The sequence below is a fragment of the Nicotiana tabacum genome, chromosome 4 (genome assembly GCF_000715075.1).
Source record: "Nicotiana tabacum cultivar K326 chromosome 4, ASM71507v2, whole genome shotgun sequence".
Taxonomy (NCBI): Eukaryota; Viridiplantae; Streptophyta; class Magnoliopsida; order Solanales; family Solanaceae; genus Nicotiana; species Nicotiana tabacum.
In genome coordinates this window covers 37950551-37978219 of record NC_134083.1, presented here as the reverse complement: position 1 = coordinate 37978219, position 27669 = coordinate 37950551, and the positions used below count along the sequence as shown (strand labels likewise).

Below are 27669 nucleotides of genomic sequence, written 5' to 3'. Positions count from 1 at the left end.
CCTTATCCATTGATCATAAGAGGAATTCAGTAATACCTTAGGTCCGATTATTTCGTCATGCTTTTGTCCGTGAATTGTCAATTTTACTCTCTAAACATCAATCTATATTCAGGATTAAACCTGTTATTCAGAATTTGTTTTATTGACAGGGACCAGAATTCACCAACAACATGTCTTTGTCAGAAGCTCAGGAAAGTGAAAAAGTGAAGAAATTTGCTCCTCCACAAATTGCAGGTGAATTCGATTGCCACATAGGGTGTAATATATAACAAGAGTAAGCACGGCCTAAGTTGTCAGGATAATTAATCAGTAGTGGACCTTTTTCCTACAATGAATATTTCTGTGCAAGGGAAAAAAGGTCCTTTGAATCTAATTCTGTGGTTTCCGTCCGATCCCTGCAGACTAAAATGTCCCAAATTCATGAATCAGGACTGAGGAGTTCGTAATATATCTTAGCCAGAGCTATAGCGGTATTCCTATGGAATAGGCAAATCCTACCTGATACATGAACCCAACAATAATATTAGTACTTCAACAGCAGCGTAGCCAAAATAATGAATGTATGCCTGATTACCTTTGCCACTAGCTTGTACTTCCCCACGGTAGCGTGTACTCCACACATCCATCTGCCTGCAGGACATTTCTTTTATCACTCTCCATGTTGACTTGTAGTTTCAGTTTCCTACTTAATGATTTTTGCAATATTGAACGTCTCCACTGCATCCTGTTGTCGGCTGGAAGATGTAGAAATCGATTATTTGCTTTAGGTCAGGGTTTGATCTAGTCATGGAAGGTATGAATGTTCTTTCTAGAGTGTGTATAATAAAAGCTCTAGGTATTAAGGTAAGGTGTTGACAATGAGGTACTTGGGAGTGTGGGGCTATGTTGCTTGGATCCTCCAAAAAGAGATGTCGCACCTGTGTCGGATCCTCCAAAACATGGGTGCCACAGCATTTTTGAAGCGCTTGGAAGTGGGGCTGTTGGCGGTTTGGCATTGGGAATGAGAACTGTTAATTAGTTTCAGGTCTTCCGAAGAGTTCTTTCTCATCTCTAGTTAAAGGAAACGCATGGTGGAAATGGTAAGTCATGGGGTGGTATGGCTTGGTTAGTTGATAGTTGGATCGTTGGCAGTTGCTGGCCATCAATATTGTTCTGGAGAATGGTTTAAGTTGGATATTGCTTGTGATGCAAGGCTGCAGTTAATTCTTGAGGCTCAATTACTTTTTGCTAAATTATTTTTTAATTTTTATTTGGGTAAATGTAGATTCAAATTGCATTTGGAGTTACAACACTGCTTTGACCTTGTCCATTGGTACTGCTGTTTTGACATAAGAGAGATGGTTGTCAGGATTTTCTAGGAGGGATGGTGATAGCATTTGATGATGGCACACTTTTTCAGTAAAAAAAGAAGAAGAAGAGCTGCTCAGACATGGAAACTGACTTAACTGTGGAATGACCTATGCCATTAAGATAGGGTTCAGCAGGAATGGGGTGTTTCATTGAGTATGGATGGGAGATTAGATAAGCTTTGAAGTAGATGCATCTCACATCATAGAATGAATGAAAAATTTGTCCATTCTGTTGTCCACTTTTTGGACAGGTCTACCTAATTATGCATGAATTTACTTCTTGTCTTTCTTCTGTTGAATATTTTAGTTACTCAGTAAGGTTTCTTCTTTGAAAACGCCCGAGCCCTTTTCGTCTTCGTCTTCGCCAATTCTTTTGCTGATGGGGTTTTTTGGTCCAACTTTGTAGACAACAATTTGAGCACCCTGCCAAAGGACAGTGATCTTTACAAAGCAAAGCAAACAGAAGCTCGGCAAAAATATGAGATGTAAGCCAATTGTGCTATCGGAATTTGTTTCCGTCATTGTTCAAAGATACGTGTTTCTTATGATGCAATTTTCCCTCTCATCTTTATGGGTTTTCAGTCTAGTAGAATTGGAGAAACAGCTTCTGATGCACTTGCCAAAGCCTGAAAACATAGGCTGCTTGAGATAAAGCAAATGACTGCATGGCCAACATGCGGAGTAGCATGGATTTCAAGTTGTTATCTGACCTTGCTGCCATGAAAGAATCAAACCATGGTCTCTATCCTTTAGGATTCTTTTCAATGTACACCTATCTCAAAAGATGGTGAGTAGTAGCGACACCGGACTGCTTTTCACATTGTCTGTGTTGATTGGGGAACTTGGAAAGTCTTGCACGTATTTATAGAGGCAATTTTGGATTTCAATTGTAAAGGATAACAGGAATCAATTTGTTTTTGGGCAACACGTAATTTCTTTAATACAACAAACTAGTCTTATGCGTGTATTCAAGGTTCTCTGTTTCTGATCAGTTTTAAGAAGCAGGTCGAGCTAGAGTACAGCTACTTCAAGGATTTCACATTGGACTGGTTCAGCGACATGATAGCTTGAAACGTTGTTCCTAAATGCTACTTCAGTAAGCATGTATGCCGACTTCAGATAAACAACGGGGACAGAGAGGCAGAAGTAGACAACGTTGTTTTGTACATTCACTAAAAACGACTTGTAAAACTGTTTAGTCAACAAGCACGCCAAACTTCGATTGTGGTATGGGACTAGAAGGCAGATATAGATAGCTTGATGTGGTAAACTTAAAAAATAAGTAGATCCCAGACTTCTCCTTTCTTTCAAGTGACAAAATTTTGTTATGAAATATATAAGATTTCAGAGAATGGTGGGGAAGTTTTTACAATTCAAATTAGTAGGGGAGCATTATAACAAATGAAAAGCAGGCAATGCAATTCCACCACAAAATAACGAAACTGGTCATGTTTGAAGGTAGGTCTAAAATAACAATAATATATTCAGTGTGAGTCAATTGATACTTTATATTTATCAAAAGTGAACAATTTCGATCACCGTCAAATAATTAACAAATCTGGTTGTCAAAATTAATGGGAACTGTAAAAATAAAAAGATTTAACGGTAATTTTTGATATATTTATGATTATGGTATAATTTCTAGTATTATTTTTGGTCCAGTTCTAGTGTTTGGTGCAGTTTTTGGCTTACAGATCCTAAGACTTGATGACACTTTCATAATATTTCTAATTAAATTTTTTTCTTCATAATTTTTTGTTAATCATAACCGTTAAATTTTGATAAATATTTGACAAAAAATGAAAATATTTATTTTTGACATACTTAAATAGGTCAAAATTACTCAAAAATATATTTAAGGGACTATTTTAAACTTACACGAACATAATGGACCAATTTTGTCATTTTTCTTAACCTCTTCACAAAGTACACACAATTATATAAGAAGAGAAATATCTGCTTCGTCTACCCGACAATCCTCTCGTTTTTCTTTTGAAGTTTGCTAAGGAATTTGACAGCTGACCATCCTAATACGCCGAAGGAGACTAGCGACTTCTCCCATTGATTTGGGGCTCAATGGTATTCTTCTAATGTGAAATAAATATTTGATCTTGGTGCTCTACGTTTTTTTTTTGAAAAAAGAATTACAGATGGTGTTTAACTCCTTATTCCTTTGTTGGTTGTACTTGGATTTCGGGGCGGGTACCAGTAATTCCTCTTTCTTTTAATCTTATAGTAGCTAATTTAGCTAAGAACTGAAATAATACAATGGTGGTGTTGCTTGCCCTCTTACTCAGGCTCGAATATATATATATATATATATATATATATATATATATATATATATATATATATTTGTTAGGTATTTTTAGTCTCGAATATTTGAATCTTCTTTACTTGTTTTGATACCTTTTTCTAGAAAAAAAGATGACACCTGGCGCTCTTTCAAGATATCAGAATGCGTTTCGGTAACGTACGTGTTTGTAGCTGGATTATATCAGGTCTTCTGCATCTAAATGCGACAGCTCTCTGTACACCTCAAGTCATTTTGCCGTATGCTGAATGAAAAGTTAAAGAAACAACATGCGAAGAGAGAATTAGAATTGTTATCTGACCTTGCTGCAATGAAAGAATCAAACCATGGTCTCTATCCTTCAGGATTCTTTTCAATGTACACCTATCTCAAAAGAACCGGACTTCTTTTCACATTGTCTGTGTTTATTGGGGAACTTGGAAAGTCTTGCACCAATAAGTAGTACTAGTATTTATAGAGGCAATTTTGGGTTTCTATTGTAAAGGAAAGGATAACAAGAATCAATTTTTTTTCCGGCAACACGTTTATATATATACTAGCGCAACACTAACAATAATATATTCAATGTGATCCCAACAAATGAGATCTGGGGAAGCCAATTGGTACTTTATATTTATCAAAAGTGAGCAATTTCGATCACCTTCAAATAATTAACAAATCTAGTTGTCAAAATTAATGGGAACTGTAAAAATAAAAAGATTTAACCGGTAATTTTTGATTTATTTTTGATTATGGTGTAATTTCTAGTATTATTTTTGGTCCATTTGGTGCAATTTTGGCTTACATATCCTAAGACTTGATGACTCTTTCATAATATTTCTAATTAAAAAAATTTCTTCATAATTTTTTGTTAAATATAACCGTTAAAGTTTGATAAATATTTGACAAAAAATGAAAATATTCATTTTTGACATACTTAAATAGGTCAAAATTACTCAAAAATATATTTAAGGGACTATTTTAAACTTACACGAACATAATGGACCAATTTTGTCATTTTTCTTAACCTCTTCACAAAGTACACACAATTATATAAGAACAGAAATAAAGTGCTCCAGAATCTCTGCTTCGTCTACCTGACAGTTCTCTCGTTTTTCTTTTGAAGTTTGCTGAGGAATTTGACAGCTGACCATCCTAATACGCCGAAGGAGACTAGCGACTTCTCCCATTGATTTGGGGCTCAATGGTATTTTTCTTATGTGAAATAAATATTTGATCTTGGTGCTCTACGTTTTTTCTTTTGAAAAAAGAATTACAGATGGTGTTTAATTCCTTATTCTTTTGTTGGTTATACTTGGATTTCGGGGCGGGTAGCAGTAATTCCTATTTTTTAAAATATTATAGTAGCTAATTTAGCTAAGGACTGAAATAATACAATGGGTGTGTTGCTTGCCCTCTTACTGAGCCTCGAAATATATTTTTGATAGGTATTTTTAGTCTCGAATATTGGAATCTTCTTTACTTGTTTTGATACCTTTTGCTAAGAAAAAAGATGACACCTTTAGTTAAAATCACCTGTATATTTGTGAAAAGAGTTAGGTTTTTTGCGTTATTTTTTTTTAAATTTCCCCTTCGACCTTATTGTAACTACGATTGTTGCAATGACCGGTCTGTCATCTAATTATGTTGTAAACGCCAGGAAAAAGTCTTTTTCTTCTGCACCATTATGTATATAAACAAAGGAGTTGTGAATTTTCCTCTAGAAATCTCGACTAATCACACTTTGGATATTCTCTTTCTCAAAAGACAAAGTGGACGCTCGCCCATTTAACTTACCTCAATTTGGTCTTCTCTTTACTTGACTAGCCTTACAAATCCCTCTTCAGCTATTGTTTGTAAGAAATTCAATGCTATTTAGTGATGTAAATCAAATGGCTTTCATGCACCTTTATCCTTGTTGAGGAATTCTAAACTTTGAATCTCACTTCAACCTTTGTAGTATCTATGCTAACTGGATAAAATTTGGTCCAAGATTTTAGTCTTTTCTTTATAACCGGGGTGTCTGGGCCAGAGGTTTTTGTCCTTGTTCCTCTAAAAGTAAATATTGCTCTGACCTTTTCGTGGTACCAAGAAAAGGAAGAAAGAAGTCAACTCCTGTTTATTTTTATATCTGCTTTCGCGTATCAATTTTGTTCATTCTCAAAATCATGTTCATCATTCCTAGATGTAGATCGTTTTCTTTTTCTGATGCTGTTTAACTCAAATAGTTGAATCAAACCCCTTTTTTCATTTCCTAGATCCACATATATCTTTGGAATTTTACATTCGTGGCCCAAATCAAGGACCACCCTCTCCAGTTTGCTTTGTCTCATTGTAGTGCCACAGTTCATAGGAGGCTATCTCTAGCTTTAACATGCATAAATACAACAAGTACAACGCCTCAGTCCCAACCAAGTGGAGATCGGGTTTATGAATCCTCACTAACCACGTCACACCATTTAAACTCATTCATGCCAATATTATGCAAAATACAGATCTTTAGCATGCTTAAATGGTAGACAAAATTCTCATGATCTTGGGATGCTACTCTCATGATCTAACACTTTGGTACTATGGCTTCCCATGCTTTCATTCTCAGGGGAAGTTTTAAGGTGCCAAATTATTTCTCAAGTTTCTGTCAACTCTCTCTTCTCTGTTAATTTGTTGCTTTGTTGATTGCCTTACATTTTACACCATATCGGTTAGGACGCCTGCCCCACTCAAGAAAATTTGATCAAATGATCTGATCAATTAGAATATGATTTGAAGTATAGGCTTATGGTACTGGTGCTCATAAGCCTTTGCTTCTTATGTTACACTTTAATCTCTTTATCAGTTTCCAGGTTGAAAAGCTACCCAACCAGCTCTTTTATATGTGTTTGTATTTACAGACATTCCAGATGCGCGAGTTTAGCATGGGTTGTTTGTGGCAGAGTTGTGAAGAGTGTGAAGGAGGAAAAGCGACAAGACCCTTTTCGTTTAAAGCGAGAAGCGAAGCGCTCTCTTTAAGTGAAGCGGAATTTAAAAAAATATATTAAAATAAATATTGCATAGTATACGAAGAAGGGCAGTATAACTGAAACGAAAAAAATGACAGCATTTCAATCTTTTTATCACTGAAACAGTGCAAGAAAATGAAGAAGAAAAAGAGGAGAAGAATGAGAAAGAAGAACTGAAGGGGAAAAAAAAGTGTAGAAAACTTGAACCCTAGGTCGCCTCGATGGTGTTTTAAAAAAAGACAGCTTTTTTAATTAAATATGTTGGCAGCCCAGTTATAAAGAGAAGCGCTCGCTTCTTACGCTTCGCATCGCTTCATCGCTTCTCGCTTTTTCAGGGGAAGCGAGCACTTTTGTAAATCTGCTACGCTTCAGCTAACAGAAGCGCCAGATACCTCGCCTCGCTTCGCTTCTCGCTTTAAGCGAGGAAGCGCTCACTTTTTACAACCCTGGTTCCATGGCTGATAATTATTTAGAGAAAAACTTCAATAACTGTTTGCACATTATACTCATGGTTTCTGTTTGTTTGCTTTCCAGATTGTTCTTTTTGCACTATCCAGGGAAGATGCATGTTTTTGTAGAGTATTCTTTTACAAGCAAAACTTGATAGGCATAATATACAGTTATTTTGTATACAATGACATCAAAAGTTTATTGCAAATAAGATCTTTGTGAGCCATAAATCGATGACCGTTTATGGAATTGGCCTGCAATGAGTCTGCTATAGTTTGTTACCAATCCGACATAATGATTACGCTAGAAATTCCCTATTTTAAGAATCAATGGCAAGTGCAAGTTAAATTTTGTAAAGGAAGTGTTACTGTAGTTTTCATCTAATCTGCACATGTTTAAACATGTTCCTTTCACAGTGCCCAATGTTTGACTTTATTTTTAAAACATCTACTGATTTATTATTTGTGGTAGACGACTAGCAATTTATTCTTAGTATCCTTGTATGGCAGGAAAATTTTGATCATCGATTTCAACGAACTGATCAGTGGATGCCTGTTTATTCCTGGTTAGAGTCTCTAGACACGGATGAGGTGATTAAATCAAAGGAAATTATAGACTGGCTTACTGCAAATCCTGATGTGAGAGAACAATTAAATTCAAGGCATTCACGTTACCATTTGATGCATTACATTAAAAAATGCCACATGAAAATTCTAAAGAGGAAGGAGAAGAAGAAGGTATAATCTCTAGTTTGTTGGAAGTTGAGTATGCCTTATTGCACTAGCGTCGAGTTTCCAGTATCTCAATTTCCTTATCCATTGATCATAAGAGGAATTCAGTAATACCTTAGGTCCGATTATTTCGTCATGCTTTTGTCCGTGAATTGTCAATTTTACTCTCTAAACATCAATCTATATTCAGGATTAAACCTGTTATTCAGAATTTGTTTTATTGACAGGGACCAGAATTCACCAACAACATGTCTTTGTCAGAAGCTCAGGAAAGTGAAAAAGTGAAGAAATTTGCTCCTCCACAAATTGCAGGTGAATTCGATTGCCACATAGGGTGTAATATATAACAAGAGTAAGCACGGCCTAAGTTGTCAGGATAATTAATCAGTAGTGGACCTTTTTCCTACAATGAATATTTCTGTGCAAGGGAAAAAAGGTCCTTTGAATCTAATTCTGTGGTTTCCGTCCGATCCCTGCAGACTAAAATGTCCCAAATTCATGAATCAGGACTGAGGAGTTCGTAATATATCTTAGCCAGAGCTATAGCGGTATTCCTATGGAATAGGCAAATCCTACCTGATACATGAACCCAACAATAATATTAGTACTTCAACAGCAGCGTAGCCAAAATAATGAATGTATGCCTGATTACCTTTGCCACTAGCTTGTACTTCCCCACGGTAGCGTGTACTCCACACATCCATCTGCCTGCAGGACATTTCTTTTATCACTCTCCATGTTGACTTGTAGTTTCAGTTTCCTACTTAATGATTTTTGCAATATTGAACGTCTCCACTGCATCCTGTTGTCGGCTGGAAGATGTAGAAATCGATTATTTGCTTTAGGTCAGGGTTTGATCTAGTCATGGAAGGTATGAATGTTCTTTCTAGAGTGTGTATAATAAAAGCTCTAGGTATTAAGGTAAGGTGTTGACAATGAGGTACTTGGGAGTGTGGGGCTATGTTGCTTGGATCCTCCAAAAAGAGATGTCGCACCTGTGTCGGATCCTCCAAAACATGGGTGCCACAGCATTTTTGAAGCGCTTGGAAGTGGGGCTGTTGGCGGTTTGGCATTGGGAATGAGAACTGTTAATTAGTTTCAGGTCTTCCGAAGAGTTCTTTCTCATCTCTAGTTAAAGGAAACGCATGGTGGAAATGGTAAGTCATGGGGTGGTATGGCTTGGTTAGTTGATAGTTGGATCGTTGGCAGTTGCTGGCCATCAATATTGTTCTGGAGAATGGTTTAAGTTGGATATTGCTTGTGATGCAAGGCTGCAGTTAATTCTTGAGGCTCAATTACTTTTTGCTAAATTATTTTTTAATTTTTATTTGGGTAAATGTAGATTCAAATTGCATTTGGAGTTACAACACTGCTTTGACCTTGTCCATTGGTACTGCTGTTTTGACATAAGAGAGATGGTTGTCAGGATTTTCTAGGAGGGATGGTGATAGCATTTGATGATGGCACACTTTTTCAGTAAAAAAAGAAGAAGAAGAGCTGCTCAGACATGGAAACTGACTTAACTGTGGAATGACCTATGCCATTAAGATAGGGTTCAGCAGGAATGGGGTGTTTCATTGAGTATGGATGGGAGATTAGATAAGCTTTGAAGTAGATGCATCTCACATCATAGAATGAATGAAAAATTTGTCCATTCTGTTGTCCACTTTTTGGACAGGTCTACCTAATTATGCATGAATTTACTTCTTGTCTTTCTTCTGTTGAATATTTTAGTTACTCAGTAAGGTTTCTTCTTTGAAAACGCCCGAGCCCTTTTCGTCTTCGTCTTCGCCAATTCTTTTGCTGATGGGGTTTTTTGGTCCAACTTTGTAGACAACAATTTGAGCACCCTGCCAAAGGACAGTGATCTTTACAAAGCAAAGCAAACAGAAGCTCGGCAAAAATATGAGATGTAAGCCAATTGTGCTATCGGAATTTGTTTCCGTCATTGTTCAAAGATACGTGTTTCTTATGATGCAATTTTCCCTCTCATCTTTATGGGTTTTCAGTCTAGTAGAATTGGAGAAACAGCTTCTGATGCACTTGCCAAAGCCTGAAAACATAGGCTGCTTGAGATAAAGCAAATGACTGCATGGCCAACATGCGGAGTAGCATGGATTTCAAGTTGTTATCTGACCTTGCTGCCATGAAAGAATCAAACCATGGTCTCTATCCTTTAGGATTCTTTTCAATGTACACCTATCTCAAAAGATGGTGAGTAGTAGCGACACCGGACTGCTTTTCACATTGTCTGTGTTGATTGGGGAACTTGGAAAGTCTTGCACGTATTTATAGAGGCAATTTTGGATTTCAATTGTAAAGGATAACAGGAATCAATTTGTTTTTGGGCAACACGTAATTTCTTTAATACAACAAACTAGTCTTATGCGTGTATTCAAGGTTCTCTGTTTCTGATCAGTTTTAAGAAGCAGGTCGAGCTAGAGTACAGCTACTTCAAGGATTTCACATTGGACTGGTTCAGCGACATGATAGCTTGAAACGTTGTTCCTAAATGCTACTTCAGTAAGCATGTATGCCGACTTCAGATAAACAACGGGGACAGAGAGGCAGAAGTAGACAACGTTGTTTTGTACATTCACTAAAAACGACTTGTAAAACTGTTTAGTCAACAAGCACGCCAAACTTCGATTGTGGTATGGGACTAGAAGGCAGATATAGATAGCTTGATGTGGTAAACTTAAAAAATAAGTAGATCCCAGACTTCTCCTTTCTTTCAAGTGACAAAATTTTGTTATGAAATATATAAGATTTCAGAGAATGGTGGGGAAGTTTTTACAATTTAAATTAGTAGGGGAGCATTATAACAAATGAAAAGCAGGCAATGCAATTCCACCACAAAATAACGAAACTGGTCATGTTTGAAGGTAGGTCTAAAATAACAATAATATATTCAGTGTGAGTCAATTGATACTTTATATTTATCAAAAGTGAACAATTTCGATCACCGTCAAATAATTAACAAATCTGGTTGTCAAAATTAATGGGAACTGTAAAAATAAAAAGATTTAACGGTAATTTTTGATATATTTATGATTATGGTGTAATTTCTAGTATTATTTTTGGTCCAGTTCTAGTGTTTGGTGCAATTTTGGCTTACAGATCCTAAGACTTGATGACACTTTCATAATATTTCTAATTAAATTTTTTTCTTCATAATTTTTTGTTAATTATAACCGTTAAATTTTGATAAATATTTGACAAAAAATGAAAATATTTATTTTTGACATACTTAAATAGGTCAAAATTACTCAAAAATATATTTAAGGGACTATTTTAAACTTACACGAACATAATGGACCAATTTTGTCATTTTTCTTAACCTCTTCACAAAGTACACACAATTATATAAGAAGAGAAATATCTGCTTCGTCTACCCGACAATCCTCTCGTTTTTCTTTTGAAGTTTGCTGAGGAATTTGACAGCTGACCATCCTAATACGCCGAAGGAGACTAGCGACTTCTCCCATTGATTTGGGGCTCAATGGTATTCTTCTAATGTGAAATAAATATTTGATCTTGGTGCTCTACGTTTTTTTTTTGAAAAAAGAATTACAGATGGTGTTTAACTCCTTATTCCTTTGTTGGTTGTACTTGGATTTCGGGGCGGGTACCAGTAATTCCTCTTTCTTTTAATCTTATAGTAGCTAATTTAGCTAAGAACTGAAATAATACAATGGTGGTGTTGCTTGCCCTCTTACTCAGGCTCGAATATATATATATATATATATATATATATATTTGTTAGGTATTTTTAGTCTCGAATATTTGAATCTTCTTTACTTGTTTTGATACCTTTTTCTAGAAAAAAAGATGACACCTGGCGCTCTTTCAAGATATCAGAATGCGTTTCGGTAACGTACGTGTTTGTAGCTGGATTATATCAGGTCTTCTGCATCTAAATGCGACAGCTCTCTGTACACCTCAAGTCATTTTGCCGTATGCTGAATGAAAAGTTAAAGAAACAACATGCGAAGAGAGAATTAGAATTGTTATCTGACCTTGCTGCAATGAAAGAATCAAACCATGGTCTCTATCCTTCAGGATTCTTTTCAATGTACACCTATCTCAAAAGAACCGGACTTCTTTTCACATTGTCTGTGTTTATTGGGGAACTTGGAAAGTCTTGCACCAATAAGTAGTACTAGTATTTATAGAGGCAATTTTGGGTTTCTATTGTAAAGGAAAGGATAACAAGAATCAATTTTTTTTCCGGCAACACGTAATTTCTTTAATACAACAAACTAGTCTTACGTGTATTCAAAGTTCTCTGTTTCTGATCAGTTTTAAGAAGCAGGTTCGAGCTAGAGTACAGCTACTTCAAGGATTTCACATGGGACTGGTTCAGCGACATGATAGCTTGAAACGTTGTTCCTAAATGCCACTTCAGTAAGCATGCCGACTTTACATAAACAACGGGGACAAAGAGGCAGAAGTAGACAACGATGTTCTGTACATTCGCTAAAAACGACTTGTAAAACTGTTTAGTCAACAAGCACGCCAAAGTTCGACTGTGGTATGGGACTAGAAGGCAGATATAGATAGCTTGATGTGGTAAACTTAAAAAATAAGTAGATCCCAAACTTCTCCTTTCTTTTAAGTGACAAAATTTTGTGATGAAATATATAAGATTTCAGAGAATGGTGGGGAAGATTTTACAATTTAAATTAGGTAGGGGAGCATTATAACAAATAAAAAGCAGGCAAAGCAATTCCCAATAACAAAACTGGTCATATTTGAAGGTAGGTCTAAAACAGTACCGTTTATATATATACTAGCGCAACACTAACAATAATATATTCAATGTGATCCCAACAAATGAGATCTGGGGAAGCCAATTGGTACTTTATATTTATCAAAAGTGAGCAATTTCGATCACCTTCAAATAATTAACAAATCTAGTTGTCAAAATTAATGGGAACTGTAAAAATAAAAAGATTTAACCGGTAATTTTTGATTTATTTTTGATTATGGTGTAATTTCTAGTATTATTTTTGGTCCATTTGGTGCAATTTTGGCTTACATATCCTAAGACTTGATGACTCTTTCATAATATTTCTAATTAAAAAAATTTCTTCATAATTTTTTGTTAAATATAACCGTTAAAGTTTGATAAATATTTGACAAAAAATGAAAATATTCATTTTTGACATACTTAAATAGGTCAAAATTACTCAAAAATATATTTAAGGGACTATTTTAAACTTACACGAACATAATGGACCAATTTTGTCATTTTTCTTAACCTCTTCACAAAGTACACACAATTATATAAGAACAGAAATAAAGTGCTCCAGAATCTCTGCTTCGTCTACCTGACAGTTCTCTCGTTTTTCTTTTGAAGTTTGCTGAGGAATTTGACAGCTGACCATCCTAATACGCCGAAGGAGACTAGCGACTTCTCCCATTGATTTGGGGCTCAATGGTATTTTTCTTATGTGAAATAAATATTTGATCTTGGTGCTCTACGTTTTTTCTTTTGAAAAAAGAATTACAGATGGTGTTTAATTCCTTATTCTTTTGTTGGTTGTACTTGGATTTCGGGGCGGGTAGCAGTAATTCCTATTTTTTAAAATATTATAGTAGCTAATTTAGCTAAGGACTGAAATAATACAATGGGTGTGTTGCTTGCCCTCTTACTGAGCCTCGAAATATATTTTTGATAGGTATTTTTAGTCTCGAATATTGGAATCTTCTTTACTTGTTTTGATACCTTTTGCTAAGAAAAAAGATGACACCTTTAGTTAAAATCACCTGTATATTTGTGAAAAGAGTTAGGTTTTTTGCGTTATTTTTTTTTAAATTTCCCCTTCGACCTTATTGTAACTACGATTGTTGCAATGACCGGTCTGTCATCTAATTATGTTGTAAACGCCAGGAAAAAGTCTTTTTCTTCTGCACCATTATGTATATAAACAAAGGAGTTGTGAATTTTCCTCTAGAAATCTCGACTAATCACACTTTGGATATTCTCTTTCTCAAAAGACAAAGTGGACGCTCGCCCATTTAACTTACCTCAATTTGGTCTTCTCTTTACTTGACTAGCCTTACAAATCCCTCTTCAGCTATTGTTTGTAAGAAATTCAATGCTATTTAGTGATGTAAATCAAATGGCTTTCATGCACCTTTATCCTTGTTGAGGAATTCTAAACTTTGAATCTCACTTCAACCTTTGTAGTATCTATGCTAACTGGATAAAATTTGGTCCAAGATTTTAGTCTTTTCTTTATAACCGGGGTGTCTGGGCCAGAGGTTTTTGTCCTTGTTCCTCTAAAAGTAAATATTGCTCTGACCTTTTCGTGGTACCAAGAAAAGGAAGAAAGAAGTCAACTCCTGTTTATTTTTATATCTGCTTTCGCGTATCAATTTTGTTCATTCTCAAAATCATGTTCATCATTCCTAGATGTAGATCGTTTTCTTTTTCTGATGCTGTTTAACTCAAATAGTTGAATCAAACCCCTTTTTTCATTTCCTAGATCCACATATATCTTTGGAATTTTACATTCGTGGCCCAAATCAAGGACCACCCTCTCCAGTTTGCTTTGTCTCATTGTAGTGCCACAGTTCATAGGAGGCTATCTCTAGCTTTAACATGCATAAATACAACAAGTACAACGCCTCAGTCCCAACCAAGTGGAGATCGGGTTTATGAATCCTCACTAACCACGTCACACCATTTAAACTCATTCATGCCAATATTATGCAAAATACAGATCTTTAGCATGCTTAAATGGTAGACAAAATTCTCATGATCTTGGGATGCTACTCTCATGATCTAACACTTTGGTACTATGGCTTCCCATGCTTTCATTCTCAGGGGAAGTTTTAAGGTGCCAAATTATTTCTCAAGTTTCTGTCAACTCTCTCTTCTCTGTTAATTTGTTGCTTTGTTGATTGCCTTACATTTTACACCATATCGGTTAGGACGCCTGCCCCACTCAAGAAAATTTGATCAAATGATCTGATCAATTAGAATATGATTTGAAGTATAGGCTTATGGTACTGGTGCTCATAAGCCTTTGCTTCTTATGTTACACTTTAATCTCTTTATCAGTTTCCAGGTTGAAAAGCTACCCAACCAGCTCTTTTATATGTGTTTGTATTTACAGACATTCCAGATGCGCGAGTTTAGCATGGGTTGTTTGTGGCAGAGTTGTGAAGAGTGTGAAGGAGGAAAAGCGACAAGACCCTTTTCGTTTAAAGCGAGAAGCGAAGCGCTCTCTTTAAGTGAAGCGGAATTTAAAAAAATATATTAAAATAAATATTGCATAGTATACGAAGAAGGGCAGTATAACTGAAACGAAAAAAATGACAGCATTTCAATCTTTTTATCACTGAAACAGTGCAAGAAAATGAAGAAGAAAAAGAGGAGAAGAATGAGAAAGAAGAACTGAAGGGGAAAAAAAAGTGTAGAAAACTTGAACCCTAGGTCGCCTCGATGGTGTTTTAAAAAAAGACAGCTTTTTTAATTAAATATGTTGGCAGCCCAGTTATAAAGAGAAGCGCTCGCTTCTTACGCTTCGCATCGCTTCATCGCTTCTCGCTTTTTCAGGGGAAGCGAGCACTTTTGTAAATCTGCTACGCTTCAGCTAACAGAAGCGCCAGATACCTCGCCTCGCTTCGCTTCTCGCTTTAAGCGAGGAAGCGCTCACTTTTTACAACCCTGGTTCCATGGCTGATAATTATTTAGAGAAAAACTTCAATAACTGTTTGCACATTATACTCATGGTTTCTGTTTGTTTGCTTTCCAGATTGTTCTTTTTGCACTATCCAGGGAAGATGCATGTTTTTGTAGAGTATTCTTTTACAAGCAAAACTTGATAGGCATAATATACAGTTATTTTGTATACAATGACATCAAAAGTTTATTGCAAATAAGATCTTTGTGAGCCATAAATCGATGACCGTTTATGGAATTGGCCTGCAATGAGTCTGCTATAGTTTGTTACCAATCCGACATAATGATTACGCTAGAAATTCCCTATTTTAAGAATCAATGGCAAGTGCAAGTTAAATTTTGTAAAGGAAGTGTTACTGTAGTTTTCATCTAATCTGCACATGTTTAAACATGTTCCTTTCACAGTGCCCAATGTTTGACTTTATTTTTAAAACATCTACTGATTTATTATTTGTGGTAGACGACTAGCAATTTATTCTTAGTATCCTTGTATGGCAGGAAAATTTTGATCATCGATTTCAACGAACTGATCAGTGGATGCCTGTTTATTCCTGGTTAGAGTCTCTAGACACGGATGAGGTGATTAAATCAAAGGAAATTATAGACTGGCTTACTGCAAATCCTGATGTGAGAGAACAATTAAATTCAAGGCATTCACGTTACCATTTGATGCGTTACATTAAAAAATGCCACATGAAAATTCTAAAGAGGAAGGAGAAGAAGAAGGTATAATCTCTAGTTTGTTGGAAGTTGAGTATGCCTTATTGCACTAGCGTCGAGTTTCCAGTATCTCAATTTCCTTATCCATTGATCATAAGAGGAATTCAGTAATACCTTAGGTCCGATTATTTCGTCATGCTTTTGTCCGTGAATTGTCAATTTTACTCTCTAAACATCAATCTATATTCAGGATTAAACCTGTTATTCAGAATTTGTTTTATTGACAGGGACCAGAATTCACCAACAACATGTCTTTGTCAGAAGCTCAGGAAAGTGAAAAAGTGAAGAAATTTGCTCCTCCACAAATTGCAGGTGAATTCGATTGCCACATAGGGTGTAATATATAACAAGAGTAAGCACGGCCTAAGTTGTCAGGATAATTAATCAGTAGTGGACCTTTTTCCTACAATGAATATTTCTGTGCAAGGGAAAAAAGGTCCTTTGAATCTAATTCTGTGGTTTCCGTCCGATCCCTGCAGACTAAAATGTCCCAAATTCATGAATCAGGACTGAGGAGTTCGTAATATATCTTAGCCAGAGCTATAGCGGTATTCCTATGGAATAGGCAAATCCTACCTGATACATGAACCCAACAATAATATTAGTACTTCAACAGCAGCGTAGCCAAAATAATGAATGTATGCCTGATTACCTTTGCCACTAGCTTGTACTTCCCCACGGTAGCGTGTACTCCACACATCCATCTGCCTGCAGGACATTTCTTTTATCACTCTCCATGTTGACTTGTAGTTTCAGTTTCCTACTTAATGATTTTTGCAATATTGAACGTCTCCACTGCATCCTGTTGTCGGCTGGAAGATGTAGAAATCGATTATTTGCTTTAGGTCAGGGTTTGATCTAGTCATGGAAGGTATGAATGTTCTTTCTAGAGTGTGTATAATAAAAGCTCTAGGTATTAAGGTAAGGTGTTGACAATGAGGTACTTGGGAGTGTGGGGCTATGTTGCTTGGATCCTCCAAAAAGAGATGTCGCACCTGTGTCGGATCCTCCAAAACATGGGTGCCACAGCATTTTTGAAGCGCTTGGAAGTGGGGCTGTTGGCGGTTTGGCATTGGGAATGAGAACTGTTAATTAGTTTCAGGTCTTCCGAAGAGTTCTTTCTCATCTCTAGTTAAAGGAAACGCATGGTGGAAATGGTAAGTCATGGGGTGGTATGGCTTGGTTAGTTGATAGTTGGATCGTTGGCAGTTGCTGGCCATCAATATTGTTCTGGAGAATGGTTTAAGTTGGATATTGCTTGTGATGCAAGGCTGCAGTTAATTCTTGAGGCTCAATTACTTTTTGCTAAATTATTTTTTAATTTTTATTTGGGTAAATGTAGATTCAAATTGCATTTGGAGTTACAACACTGCTTTGACCTTGTCCATTGGTACTGCTGTTTTGACATAAGAGAGATGGTTGTCAGGATTTTCTAGGAGGGATGGTGATAGCATTTGATGATGGCACACTTTTTCAGTAAAAAAAGAAGAAGAAGAGCTGCTCAGACATGGAAACTGACTTAACTGTGGAATGACCTATGCCATTAAGATAGGGTTCAGCAGGAATGGGGTGTTTCATTGAGTATGGATGGGAGATTAGATAAGCTTTGAAGTAGATGCATCTCACATCATAGAATGAATGAAAAATTTGTCCATTCTGTTGTCCACTTTTTGGACAGGTCTACCTAATTATGCATGAATTTACTTCTTGTCTTTCTTCTGTTGAATATTTTAGTTACTCAGTAAGGTTTCTTCTTTGAAAACGCCCGAGCCCTTTTCGTCTTCGTCTTCGCCAATTCTTTTGCTGATGGGGTTTTTTGGTCCAACTTTGTAGACAACAATTTGAGCACCCTGCCAAAGGACAGTGATCTTTACAAAGCAAAGCAAACAGAAGCTCGGCAAAAATATGAGATGTAAGCCAATTGTGCTATCGGAATTTGTTTCCGTCATTGTTCAAAGATACGTGTTTCTTATGATGCAATTTTCCCTCTCATCTTTATGGGTTTTCAGTCTAGTAGAATTGGAGAAACAGCTTCTGATGCACTTGCCAAAGCCTGAAAACATAGGCTGCTTGAGATAAAGCAAATGACTGCATGGCCAACATGCGGAGTAGCATGGATTTCAAGTTGTTATCTGACCTTGCTGCCATGAAAGAATCAAACCATGGTCTCTATCCTTTAGGATTCTTTTCAATGTACACCTATCTCAAAAGATGGTGAGTAGTAGCGACACCGGACTGCTTTTCACATTGTCTGTGTTGATTGGGGAACTTGGAAAGTCTTGCACGTATTTATAGAGGCAATTTTGGATTTCAATTGTAAAGGATAACAGGAATCAATTTGTTTTTGGGCAACACGTAATTTCTTTAATACAACAAACTAGTCTTATGCGTGTATTCAAGGTTCTCTGTTTCTGATCAGTTTTAAGAAGCAGGTCGAGCTAGAGTACAGCTACTTCAAGGATTTCACATTGGACTGGTTCAGCGACATGATAGCTTGAAACGTTGTTCCTAAATGCTACTTCAGTAAGCATGTATGCCGACTTCAGATAAACAACGGGGACAGAGAGGCAGAAGTAGACAACGTTGTTTTGTACATTCACTAAAAACGACTTGTAAAACTGTTTAGTCAACAAGCACGCCAAACTTCGATTGTGGTATGGGACTAGAAGGCAGATATAGATAGCTTGATGTGGTAAACTTAAAAAATAAGTAGATCCCAGACTTCTCCTTTCTTTCAAGTGACAAAATTTTGTTATGAAATATATAAGATTTCAGAGAATGGTGGGGAAGTTTTTACAATTTAAATTAGTAGGGGAGCATTATAACAAATGAAAAGCAGGCAATGCAATTCCACCACAAAATAACGAAACTGGTCATGTTTGAAGGTAGGTCTAAAATAACAATAATATATTCAGTGTGAGTCAATTGATACTTTATATTTATCAAAAGTGAACAATTTCGATCACCGTCAAATAATTAACAAATCTGGTTGTCAAAATTAATGGGAACTGTAAAAATAAAAAGATTTAACGGTAATTTTTGATATATTTATGATTATGGTGTAATTTCTAGTATTATTTTTGGTCCAGTTCTAGTGTTTGGTGCAATTTTGGCTTACAGATCCTAAGACTTGATGACACTTTCATAATATTTCTAATTAAATTTTTTTCTTCATAATTTTTTGTTAATTATAACCGTTAAATTTTGATAAATATTTGACAAAAAATGAAAATATTTATTTTTGACATACTTAAATAGGTCAAAATTACTCAAAAATATATTTAAGGGACTATTTTAAACTTACACGAACATAATGGACCAATTTTGTCATTTTTCTTAACCTCTTCACAAAGTACACACAATTATATAAGAAGAGAAATATCTGCTTCGTCTACCCGACAATCCTCTCGTTTTTCTTTTGAAGTTTGCTGAGGAATTTGACAGCTGACCATCCTAATACGCCGAAGGAGACTAGCGACTTCTCCCATTGATTTGGGGCTCAATGGTATTCTTCTAATGTGAAATAAATATTTGATCTTGGTGCTCTACGTTTTTTTTTTGAAAAAAGAATTACAGATGGTGTTTAACTCCTTATTCCTTTGTTGGTTGTACTTGGATTTCGGGGCGGGTACCAGTAATTCCTCTTTCTTTTAATCTTATAGTAGCTAATTTAGCTAAGAACTGAAATAATACAATGGTGGTGTTGCTTGCCCTCTTACTCAGGCTCGAATATATATATATATATATATATATTTGTTAGGTATTTTTAGTCTCGAATATTTGAATCTTCTTTACTTGTTTTGATACCTTTTTCTAGAAAAAAAGATGACACCTGGCGCTCTTTCAAGATATCAGAATGCGTTTCGGTAACGTACGTGTTTGTAGCTGGATTATATCAGGTCTTCTGCATCTAAATGCGACAGCTCTCTGTACACCTCAAGTCATTTTGCCGTATGCTGAATGAAAAGTTAAAGAAACAACATGCGAAGAGAGAATTAGAATTGTTATCTGACCTTGCTGCAATGAAAGAATCAAACCATGGTCTCTATCCTTCAGGATTCTTTTCAATGTACACCTATCTCAAAAGAACCGGACTTCTTTTCACATTGTCTGTGTTTATTGGGGAACTTGGAAAGTCTTGCACCAATAAGTAGTACTAGTATTTATAGAGGCAATTTTGGGTTTCTATTGTAAAGGAAAGGATAACAAGAATCAATTTTTTTTCCGGCAACACGTAATTTCTTTAATACAACAAACTAGTCTTACGTGTATTCAAAGTTCTCTGTTTCTGATCAGTTTTAAGAAGCAGGTTCGAGCTAGAGTACAGCTACTTCAAGGATTTCACATGGGACTGGTTCAGCGACATGATAGCTTGAAACGTTGTTCCTAAATGCCACTTCAGTAAGCATGCCGACTTTACATAAACAACGGGGACAAAGAGGCAGAAGTAGACAACGATGTTCTGTACATTCGCTAAAAACGACTTGTAAAACTGTTTAGTCAACAAGCACGCCAAAGTTCGACTGTGGTATGGGACTAGAAGGCAGATATAGATAGCTTGATGTGGTAAACTTAAAAAATAAGTAGATCCCAAACTTCTCCTTTCTTTTAAGTGACAAAATTTTGTGATGAAATATATAAGATTTCAGAGAATGGTGGGGAAGATTTTACAATTTAAATTAGGTAGGGGAGCATTATAACAAATAAAAAGCAGGCAAAGCAATTCCCAATAACAAAACTGGTCATATTTGAAGGTAGGTCTAAAACAGTACCGTTTATATGCTAAGAAAAAAGATGACACCTTTAGTTAAAATCACCTGTACATTTGTGAAAAGAGTTAGGTTTTTTGCATTTTTAATTTTTTTCCCCCCTTCGACCTTATTCTAACTCCGATTGTTGCAATGACCGGCCTGTCATCTAATTATGTTGTAAACGCCAGGAAAGAGTCTTTTCCTTCTGCACCATTATGTATATAAACAAAGGAGTTGTGAATTTTCCTCTAGAAATCCCGACTAATCACACTTTGGATATTCTCTTTCTCAAAAGACAAAGTGGACGCTCGCCCAGTTAAGAAATTCAATGCTATTTAATGATGTAAATCAAATGGCTTTCATGCACCTTTATCCTTGTTGAGGAATTCTAAACTTTGAATCTCACTTCAACCTTTGTAGTATCTATGCTAACTGGATAAAATTTAGTCCAAGATTTTAGTCTTTTCTTTATAACCGGGGTGTCTGGGCCAGAGGTTTTTGTCCTTGTTCCTCTAAAAGTAAATATTGCTCTGATCTTTTCGTGGTACCAAGAAAAGGAAGAAAGAAGTCAACTCCTGTTTATTTTTATATCTGCTTTCGCGTATCAATTTTGTTCATTCTCAAAATCATGTTCATCATTCCTAGATGTAGATCGTTTTCTTTTTCTGATGCTGTTTAACTCAAATAGTTGAATCAAACCCGGTTTTTCGTTTCCTAGATCCACATATATCTTTGGAATTTTACATTCATGGCCCAAATCAAGGACCACCCTCTCCAGTTTGCTTTGTCTCATTGTAGTGCCACAGTTCATAGGAGGCTATCTCTAGCTTTAGCATGCATAAATACAACAAGAACAATGCCTCAGTCCAAACCAAGTGGAGATCGGGTTTATGAATCCTCACTAACCACGTCACACCATTTAAACTCATTCATGCCAATATTATGCAAAATACAGATCTTTTGCATGCTTAAATGGAAGACAAAATTCTCATGCTACTCTCATGATCTAACACTTTGGTACTGTGAGAAGGCACGGGAGAAAATATGTTATTGATATTGGATGAACAATACAATACAAGAGGTCCTTATTTATAGCTATACTATACAAGGACATACTACTCCTCTACCAATGTGGGACAATACTACACTATATACATGTTGTAAACTAACACTCCCCCTCAAGCCGATGCATACAAATCATATGTACCGAGCTTGTTACATATATAACCAATACGAGGACCAGTGAGAGACTTGGTGAAAATATCTGCAAGTTGATCATTCGACCTCACAAACTTTGTAGCAATCTCTCCTGAAAGTATCTTTTCTCTGACGAAGTGACAATCAATCTCAATGTGTTTAGTTCTCTCATGGAACACCGGATTTGATGCAATATGAAGGGCAGCTTGATTATCACACACAAGTTCCATCCGACTGATTTCACCAAATTTCAACTCCTTGAGCAATTGTTTAGTCCAGACTAGCTCACATGTTGCCATAGCCATTGCTCGATATTCTGCTTCTGCACTAGACCGAGCAACTACATTCTGTTTCTTGCTCTTCCAGGACACCAAATTTCCTCATACTAAAACACAATATCCAGACGTAGAATGTATATCAGAAGGTGATCCTGCCCAATCAACATCTGAGTATCCAATGATCTGCTCATGACCTCGATCCTCAAAGAGTAACCCTTTGCCTGGAGCCGATTTTATATATCGAATAATGCGGACAACTGCATCCCAATGACTATCACAGGGAGAATTCATAAACTGACTTACAACACTCACAGGAGGCTATCTCTAGCTTTAGCATGCATAAATACAACAAGAACAACGCCTCAGTCCAAACCAAGTGGAGATCGGGTTTATGAATCCTCACTAACCACGTCACACCATTTAAACTCATTCATGCCAATATTATGCAAAATACAGATCTTTTGCATGCTTAAATGGAAGACAAAATTCTCATGCTACTCTCATGATCTAACACTTTGGTACTATGGCTTCCCATGCTTTCATTCTCAGGGGAAGTTTTAAGGTGCCAAATTATTTCTCAAGTTTCTGTCAACTCTCTCTTCTCTGTTAATTTGTTGCTTTGTTGATTGCCTTACATTTTACACCATATCGGTTAGGACGCCTGCCCCACTCAAGAAAATTTGATCAAATGATCTGATCAATTAGAATATGATTTGAAGTATAGGCTTATGGTACTGGTGCTCATAAGCCTTTACTTCTTATGTTACACTTTAATCTCTTTATCAGTTTCCAGGTTGAAAAGCTACCCAACCAGCTCTTTTATATGTGTTTGTATTTACAGACATTCCAGATGCGCGAGTTTAGCATGGGTTGTTTGTGGCAGTGTTGTGAAGAGCGTGAAGGAGGAAAAGCGACAAGACCCTTTTCGTTTAAAGCGAGAAGCGCTTTAAGTAAAGCGGAATTTTAAAAAATATATTAAAATAAATACTGCATAGTATACGAAGAAGGGCAGTATAACTGAAACGAAAAAATGGCAGCATTTCAATCTTTTTTATCACTGAAACAGTGCAAGAAAATGAAGAAGAAAAAGAGGAGAAGAATGAGAAAGAAGAACTGAAGGGAAAAAAAAAGTGTAGAAAACTTGAACCCTAGGTCGCCTCGATGGTGTTTTAAAAAAAGACAGCTTTTTTAATTAAATATGTTGGCAGCCCAGTTATAAAGAGAAGCGCTCGCTTCTTACGCTTCGCATTGCTTCTCGCTTTTTCAGGGGAAGCGAGCGCTTTTGTAAATATGCTACGCTTCAGCTAACAGAAGCGTCAGATACCTCGCTTCGCTTCTCGCTTTAAGCGAGGAAGCGCTCACTTTTTACAACCCTGGTTCCATGGCTGATAATTATTTAGAGAAAAACTTCAATAACTGTTTGCACATTATACTCATGGTTTCTGTTTGTTTGCTTTCCAGATTGTTCTTTTTGCACTATCCAGGGAAGATGCATGTTTTTGTAGAGTATTCTTTTACAAGCAAAACTTGATAGGCATAATATACAGTTATTTTGTATACAATGACATCAAAAGTTTATTGCAAATAAGATCTTTGTGAGCCATAAATCGATGACCGTTTATGGAATTGGCCTGCAATGAGTCTGCTATAGTTTGTTACCAATCCGACATAATGATTACGCTAGAAATTCCCTATTTTAAGAATCAATGGCAAGTGCAAGTTAAATTTTGTAAAGGAAGTGTTACTGTAGTTTTCATCTAATCTGCACATGTTTAAACATGTTCCTTTCACAGTGCCCAATGTTTGACTTTATTTTTAAAACATCTACTGATTTATTATTTGTGGTAGACGACTAGCAATTTATTCTTAGTATCCTTGTATGGCAGGAAAATTTTGATCATCGATTTCAACGAACTGATCAGTGGATGCCTGTTTATTCCTGGTTAGAGTCTCTAGACACGGATGAGGTGATTAAATCAAAGGAAATTATAGACTGGCTTACTGCAAATCCTGATGTGAGAGAACAATTAAATTCAAGGCATTCACGTTACCATTTGATGCATTACATTAAAAAATGCCACATGAAAATTCTAAAGAGGAAGGAGAAGAAGAAGGTATAATCTCTGGTTTGTTGGAAGTTGAGTATGCCTTATTGCACTAGTGTCGAGTTTCCAGTATCTCAATTTTCTTATCCATTGATCATAAGAGGAATTCAGTAATACCTTAGGTCCGATTATTTCGTCATGCTTTTGTCCGTGAATTGTCAATTTTACTCTCTAAACATCAATCTATATTCAGGATTAAACCTGTTATTCAGAATTTGTTTTATTGACAGGGACCAGAATTCACCAACAACATGTCTTTGTCAGAAGCTCAGGAAAGTGAAAAAGTGAAGAAATTTGCTCCTCAACAAATTGCAGGTGAATTCGATTGCTACATAGGGTGTAATATATAACAAGAGTAAGCACGGCCTAAGTTGTCAGGATAATTAATCAGTAGTGGACCTTTTTCCTACAATGAATATTTCTGTGCAAGGGAAAAAAGGTCCTTTGAATCTAATTCTGTGGTTTCCGTCCGATCCCTGCAGACTAAAATGTCCCAAATTCATGAATCAGGACTGAGGAGTTCGTAATATATCTTAGCCAGAGCTATAGCGGTATTCCTATGGAATAGGCAAATCCTACCTGATACATGAACCCAACAATAATATTCGTACTTCAACAGCAGTGTAGCCAAAATAATGAATCTATGCCTGATTACCTTTGCCACTAGCTTGTACTTCCCCACGGTAGCATCCATCTGCCTGCAGGACCTTTCTTTTATCACTCTCCATGTTGACTTGTAGTTTCAGTTTCCTACTTAATGATTTTTGCAATATTGAACGTCTCCACTGCATCCTGTTGTCGGCTGGAAGATGTAGAAATCGATTATTTGCTTTAGGTCAGGGTTTGATCTAGTCATGGAAGGTATGAATGTTCTTTCTAGAGTGTGTATAATAAAAGCTCTAGGTATTAAGGTAAGGTGTTGACAATGAGGTACTTGGGAGTGTGGGGCTATGTTGCTTGGATCCTCCAAAAAGAGATGTCGCACCTGTGTCGGATCCTCCAAAACATGGGTGCCACAGCATTTTTGAAGCGCTTGGAAGTGGGGCTGTTGGCGGTTTGGCATTGGGAATGAGAACTGTTAATTAGTTTCAGGTCTTCCGAAGAGTTCTTTCTCATCTCTAGTTAAAGGAAACGCATGGTGGAAATGGTAAGTCATGGGGTGGTATGGCTTGGTTAGTTGATAGTTGGATCGTTGGCAGTTGCTGGCCATCAATATTGTTCTGGATACCTGGAGAATGGTTTAAGTTGGATATTGCTTGTGATGCAAGGCTGCAGTTAATTCTTGAGGCTCAATTACTTTTTGCTAAATTATTTTTTAATTTTTATTTGGGTAAATGTAGATTCAAATTGCATTTGGAGTTACAACACTGCTTTGACCTTGTCCATTGGTACTGCTGTTTTGACATAAGAGAGATGGTTGTCAGGATTTTCTAGGAGGGATGGTGATAGCATTTGATGATGGCACACTTTTTCAGTAAAAAAAGAAGAAGAAGAGCTGCTCAGACATGGAAACTGACTTAACTGTGGAATGACCTATGCCATTAAGATAGGGTTCAGCAGGAATGGGGTGTTTCATTGAGTATGGATGGGAGATTAGATAAGCTTTGAAGTAGATGCATCTCACATCATAGAATGAATGAAAAATTTGTCCATTCTGTTGTCCACTTTTTGGACAGGTCTACCTAATTATGCATGAATTTACTTCTTGTCTTTCTTCTGTTGAATATTTTAGTTACTCAGTAAGGTTTCTTCTTTGAAAACGCCCGAGCCCTTTTCGTCTTCGTCTTCGCCAATTCTTTTGCTGATGGGGTTTTTTGGTCCAACTTTGTAGACAACAATTTGAGCACCCTGCCAAAGGACAGTGATCTTTACAAAGCAAAGCAAACAGAAGCTCGGCAAAAATATGAGATGTAAGCCAATTGTGCTATCGGAATTTGTTTCCGTCATTGTTCAAAGATACGTGTTTCTTATGATGCAATTTTCCCTCTCATCTTTATGGGTTTTCAGTCTAGTAGAATTGGAGAAACAGCTTCTGATGCACTTGCCAAAGCCTGAAAACATAGGCTGCTTGAGATAAAGCAAATGACTGCATGGCCAACATGCGGAGTAGCATGTATTTCAAGTTGTTTTACACATTGAGTTTGTGAAATGACCAAGCGCGATCCAATTCGGTATGACCAAGTAACGACTATAATTGCTTTGATAGGAGATGCAGCTTAGTTTGCAAATCCAGTTTTGCTGATCCTAAAGCTTGTTTCATCACTTCTGCAAATCCCCATGTTGGCATATAGAAAGTAGTATTAGAAACTAAATCCTTTGTAATTGGCTTTTGCTCCTTGTCCCACACTTTCCCTCTCACTCTCGATGTCCTTACCCTTTTTGTGAAATATCCTTGATTCTATGGTAATGTAAGAAATATGCAATCTGAAGTTGGCAATTAGTTCATCTGCCAATTATCATTTGTATAAAATAAGTATTGCTTGTTTTTATTTAGAGCCGTTAATATGGGCTTGGCCCATTGGGTCGGTTCAATCCAACCCGTGATTTAATAGGGTTGGATTAAGATTTTTGGAGCTCATTTAAAAATTAGGCCTTAAGCCCGTCCAAGTAAGCTAGTGGCCCATGAGGCTTGACCGAGGTTGGCCCACCTCGTCCCGTGGGCTAATAAACATTTTTAATTAAGAACATAGGCAACTAAAAATAACAAGAAGAGTAGTCAAATCTCAAACTAGTAATATTTTTATGTGAATTTAAATATTTTATGTTCTTAAAATTTTAGTTATTTCTTAATGTTTAACTAATTAATATTGCATATAATTATAAATATCGATAAAAATGAAGATGTTAAGACATCTTTATCTTACAAAAGGATTCAAATGTGCTTGACGATGATGATTTGTCGGTGTTGGATATGTTATGAGCACTTTGAAAATATTTTTGAGTAGTTTGTTTTGAATATTGACTTTTAATGAATGAAATATTGTCCTCATTTTTTGAGTTTTATAGTAATCTATTAGAACAATGTTAAACGCTATTAAGTTTTGTACTCCATACTAATATATATACTAGTCTCTCTTCACGTGCGTTGTCCGTGTACTCC

General features: G+C 36.3%; 2 protein-coding genes across 17 annotated transcripts; both read left to right on the top strand.

Annotated features, from left to right (window-relative positions):
• Window positions 1–41: 41 nt before the first annotated feature.
• Window positions 42–11327, top strand: LOC107811528 (uncharacterized). 6 transcript variants are annotated; one of them, XM_075251704.1, is made up of 6 exons: window positions 42–234; window positions 4769–4849; window positions 7601–7729; window positions 8050–8134; window positions 9656–9734; window positions 9832–11327. In XM_075251704.1, the coding sequence occupies exons 2-6, from the start codon at window positions 4847–4849 to the stop codon at window positions 9899–9901; spliced, it is 366 nt and encodes a 121-aa protein (XP_075107805.1). In that variant the 5' UTR covers window positions 42–234; window positions 4769–4846; the 3' UTR covers window positions 9902–11327. The 6 variants fall into 6 exon arrangements, with proteins under 6 accessions (XP_075107805.1, XP_075107802.1, XP_075107803.1 ...); XM_075251701.1 differs by having other exon boundaries at window positions 54–234; window positions 7601–7828; XM_075251702.1 differs by lacking the exon at window positions 4769–4849 and having other exon boundaries at window positions 56–234; window positions 7601–7828.
• Window positions 11328–11635: 308 nt separating this feature from the next.
• Window positions 11636–27058, top strand: LOC142161723 (uncharacterized). 11 transcript variants are annotated; one of them, XM_075251710.1, is made up of 9 exons: window positions 11636–12394; window positions 13185–13265; window positions 16017–16097; window positions 16466–16550; window positions 19663–19743; window positions 24351–24578; window positions 24800–24884; window positions 26401–26479; window positions 26577–27058. In XM_075251710.1, exons 5-9 carry the CDS (start codon window positions 19741–19743, stop codon window positions 26644–26646), a joined length of 465 nt encoding a protein of 154 aa, XP_075107811.1. In that variant the 5' UTR covers window positions 11636–12394; window positions 13185–13265; window positions 16017–16097; window positions 16466–16550; window positions 19663–19740; the 3' UTR covers window positions 26647–27058. The 11 variants fall into 11 exon arrangements, with proteins under 11 accessions (XP_075107811.1, XP_075107813.1, XP_075107810.1 ...); XM_075251712.1 differs by lacking the exon at window positions 19663–19743; XM_075251709.1 differs by lacking the exons at window positions 24351–24578; window positions 24800–24884; window positions 26401–26479; window positions 26577–27058 and adding exons at window positions 18072–18150; window positions 18248–18930 and having other exon boundaries at window positions 11646–12229; window positions 16017–16244.
• The last annotated feature ends 611 nt before the right edge of the window (window positions 27059–27669 follow it).

What these genes read in the sequence shown, in the direction of transcription:
- LOC107811528 (XM_075251700.1), top strand. Translation starts at nt 6,216, where the DNA reads ATGGCTTCCCATGCTTTCATTCTCAGGGGAAGTTTTAAG. An exon ending in TGCTCCTCCACAAATTGCAG is followed by an intron (nt 8,135 to 9,655) that starts GTGAATTCGATT and finishes CCAACTTTGTAG; the next exon opens with ACAACAATTTGAGCACCCTG. An exon ending in GCTCGGCAAAAATATGAGAT is followed by an intron (nt 9,735 to 9,831) that starts GTAAGCCAATTG and finishes ATGGGTTTTCAG; the next exon opens with TCTAGTAGAATTGGAGAAAC.
- LOC142161723 (XM_075251706.1), top strand. Translation starts at nt 14,632, where the DNA reads ATGGCTTCCCATGCTTTCATTCTCAGGGGAAGTTTTAAG. An exon ending in AGAGGAAGGAGAAGAAGAAG is followed by an intron (nt 16,245 to 16,465) that starts GTATAATCTCTA and finishes TTTTATTGACAG; the next exon opens with GGACCAGAATTCACCAACAA. An exon ending in TGCTCCTCCACAAATTGCAG is followed by an intron (nt 16,551 to 18,071) that starts GTGAATTCGATT and finishes CCAACTTTGTAG; the next exon opens with ACAACAATTTGAGCACCCTG.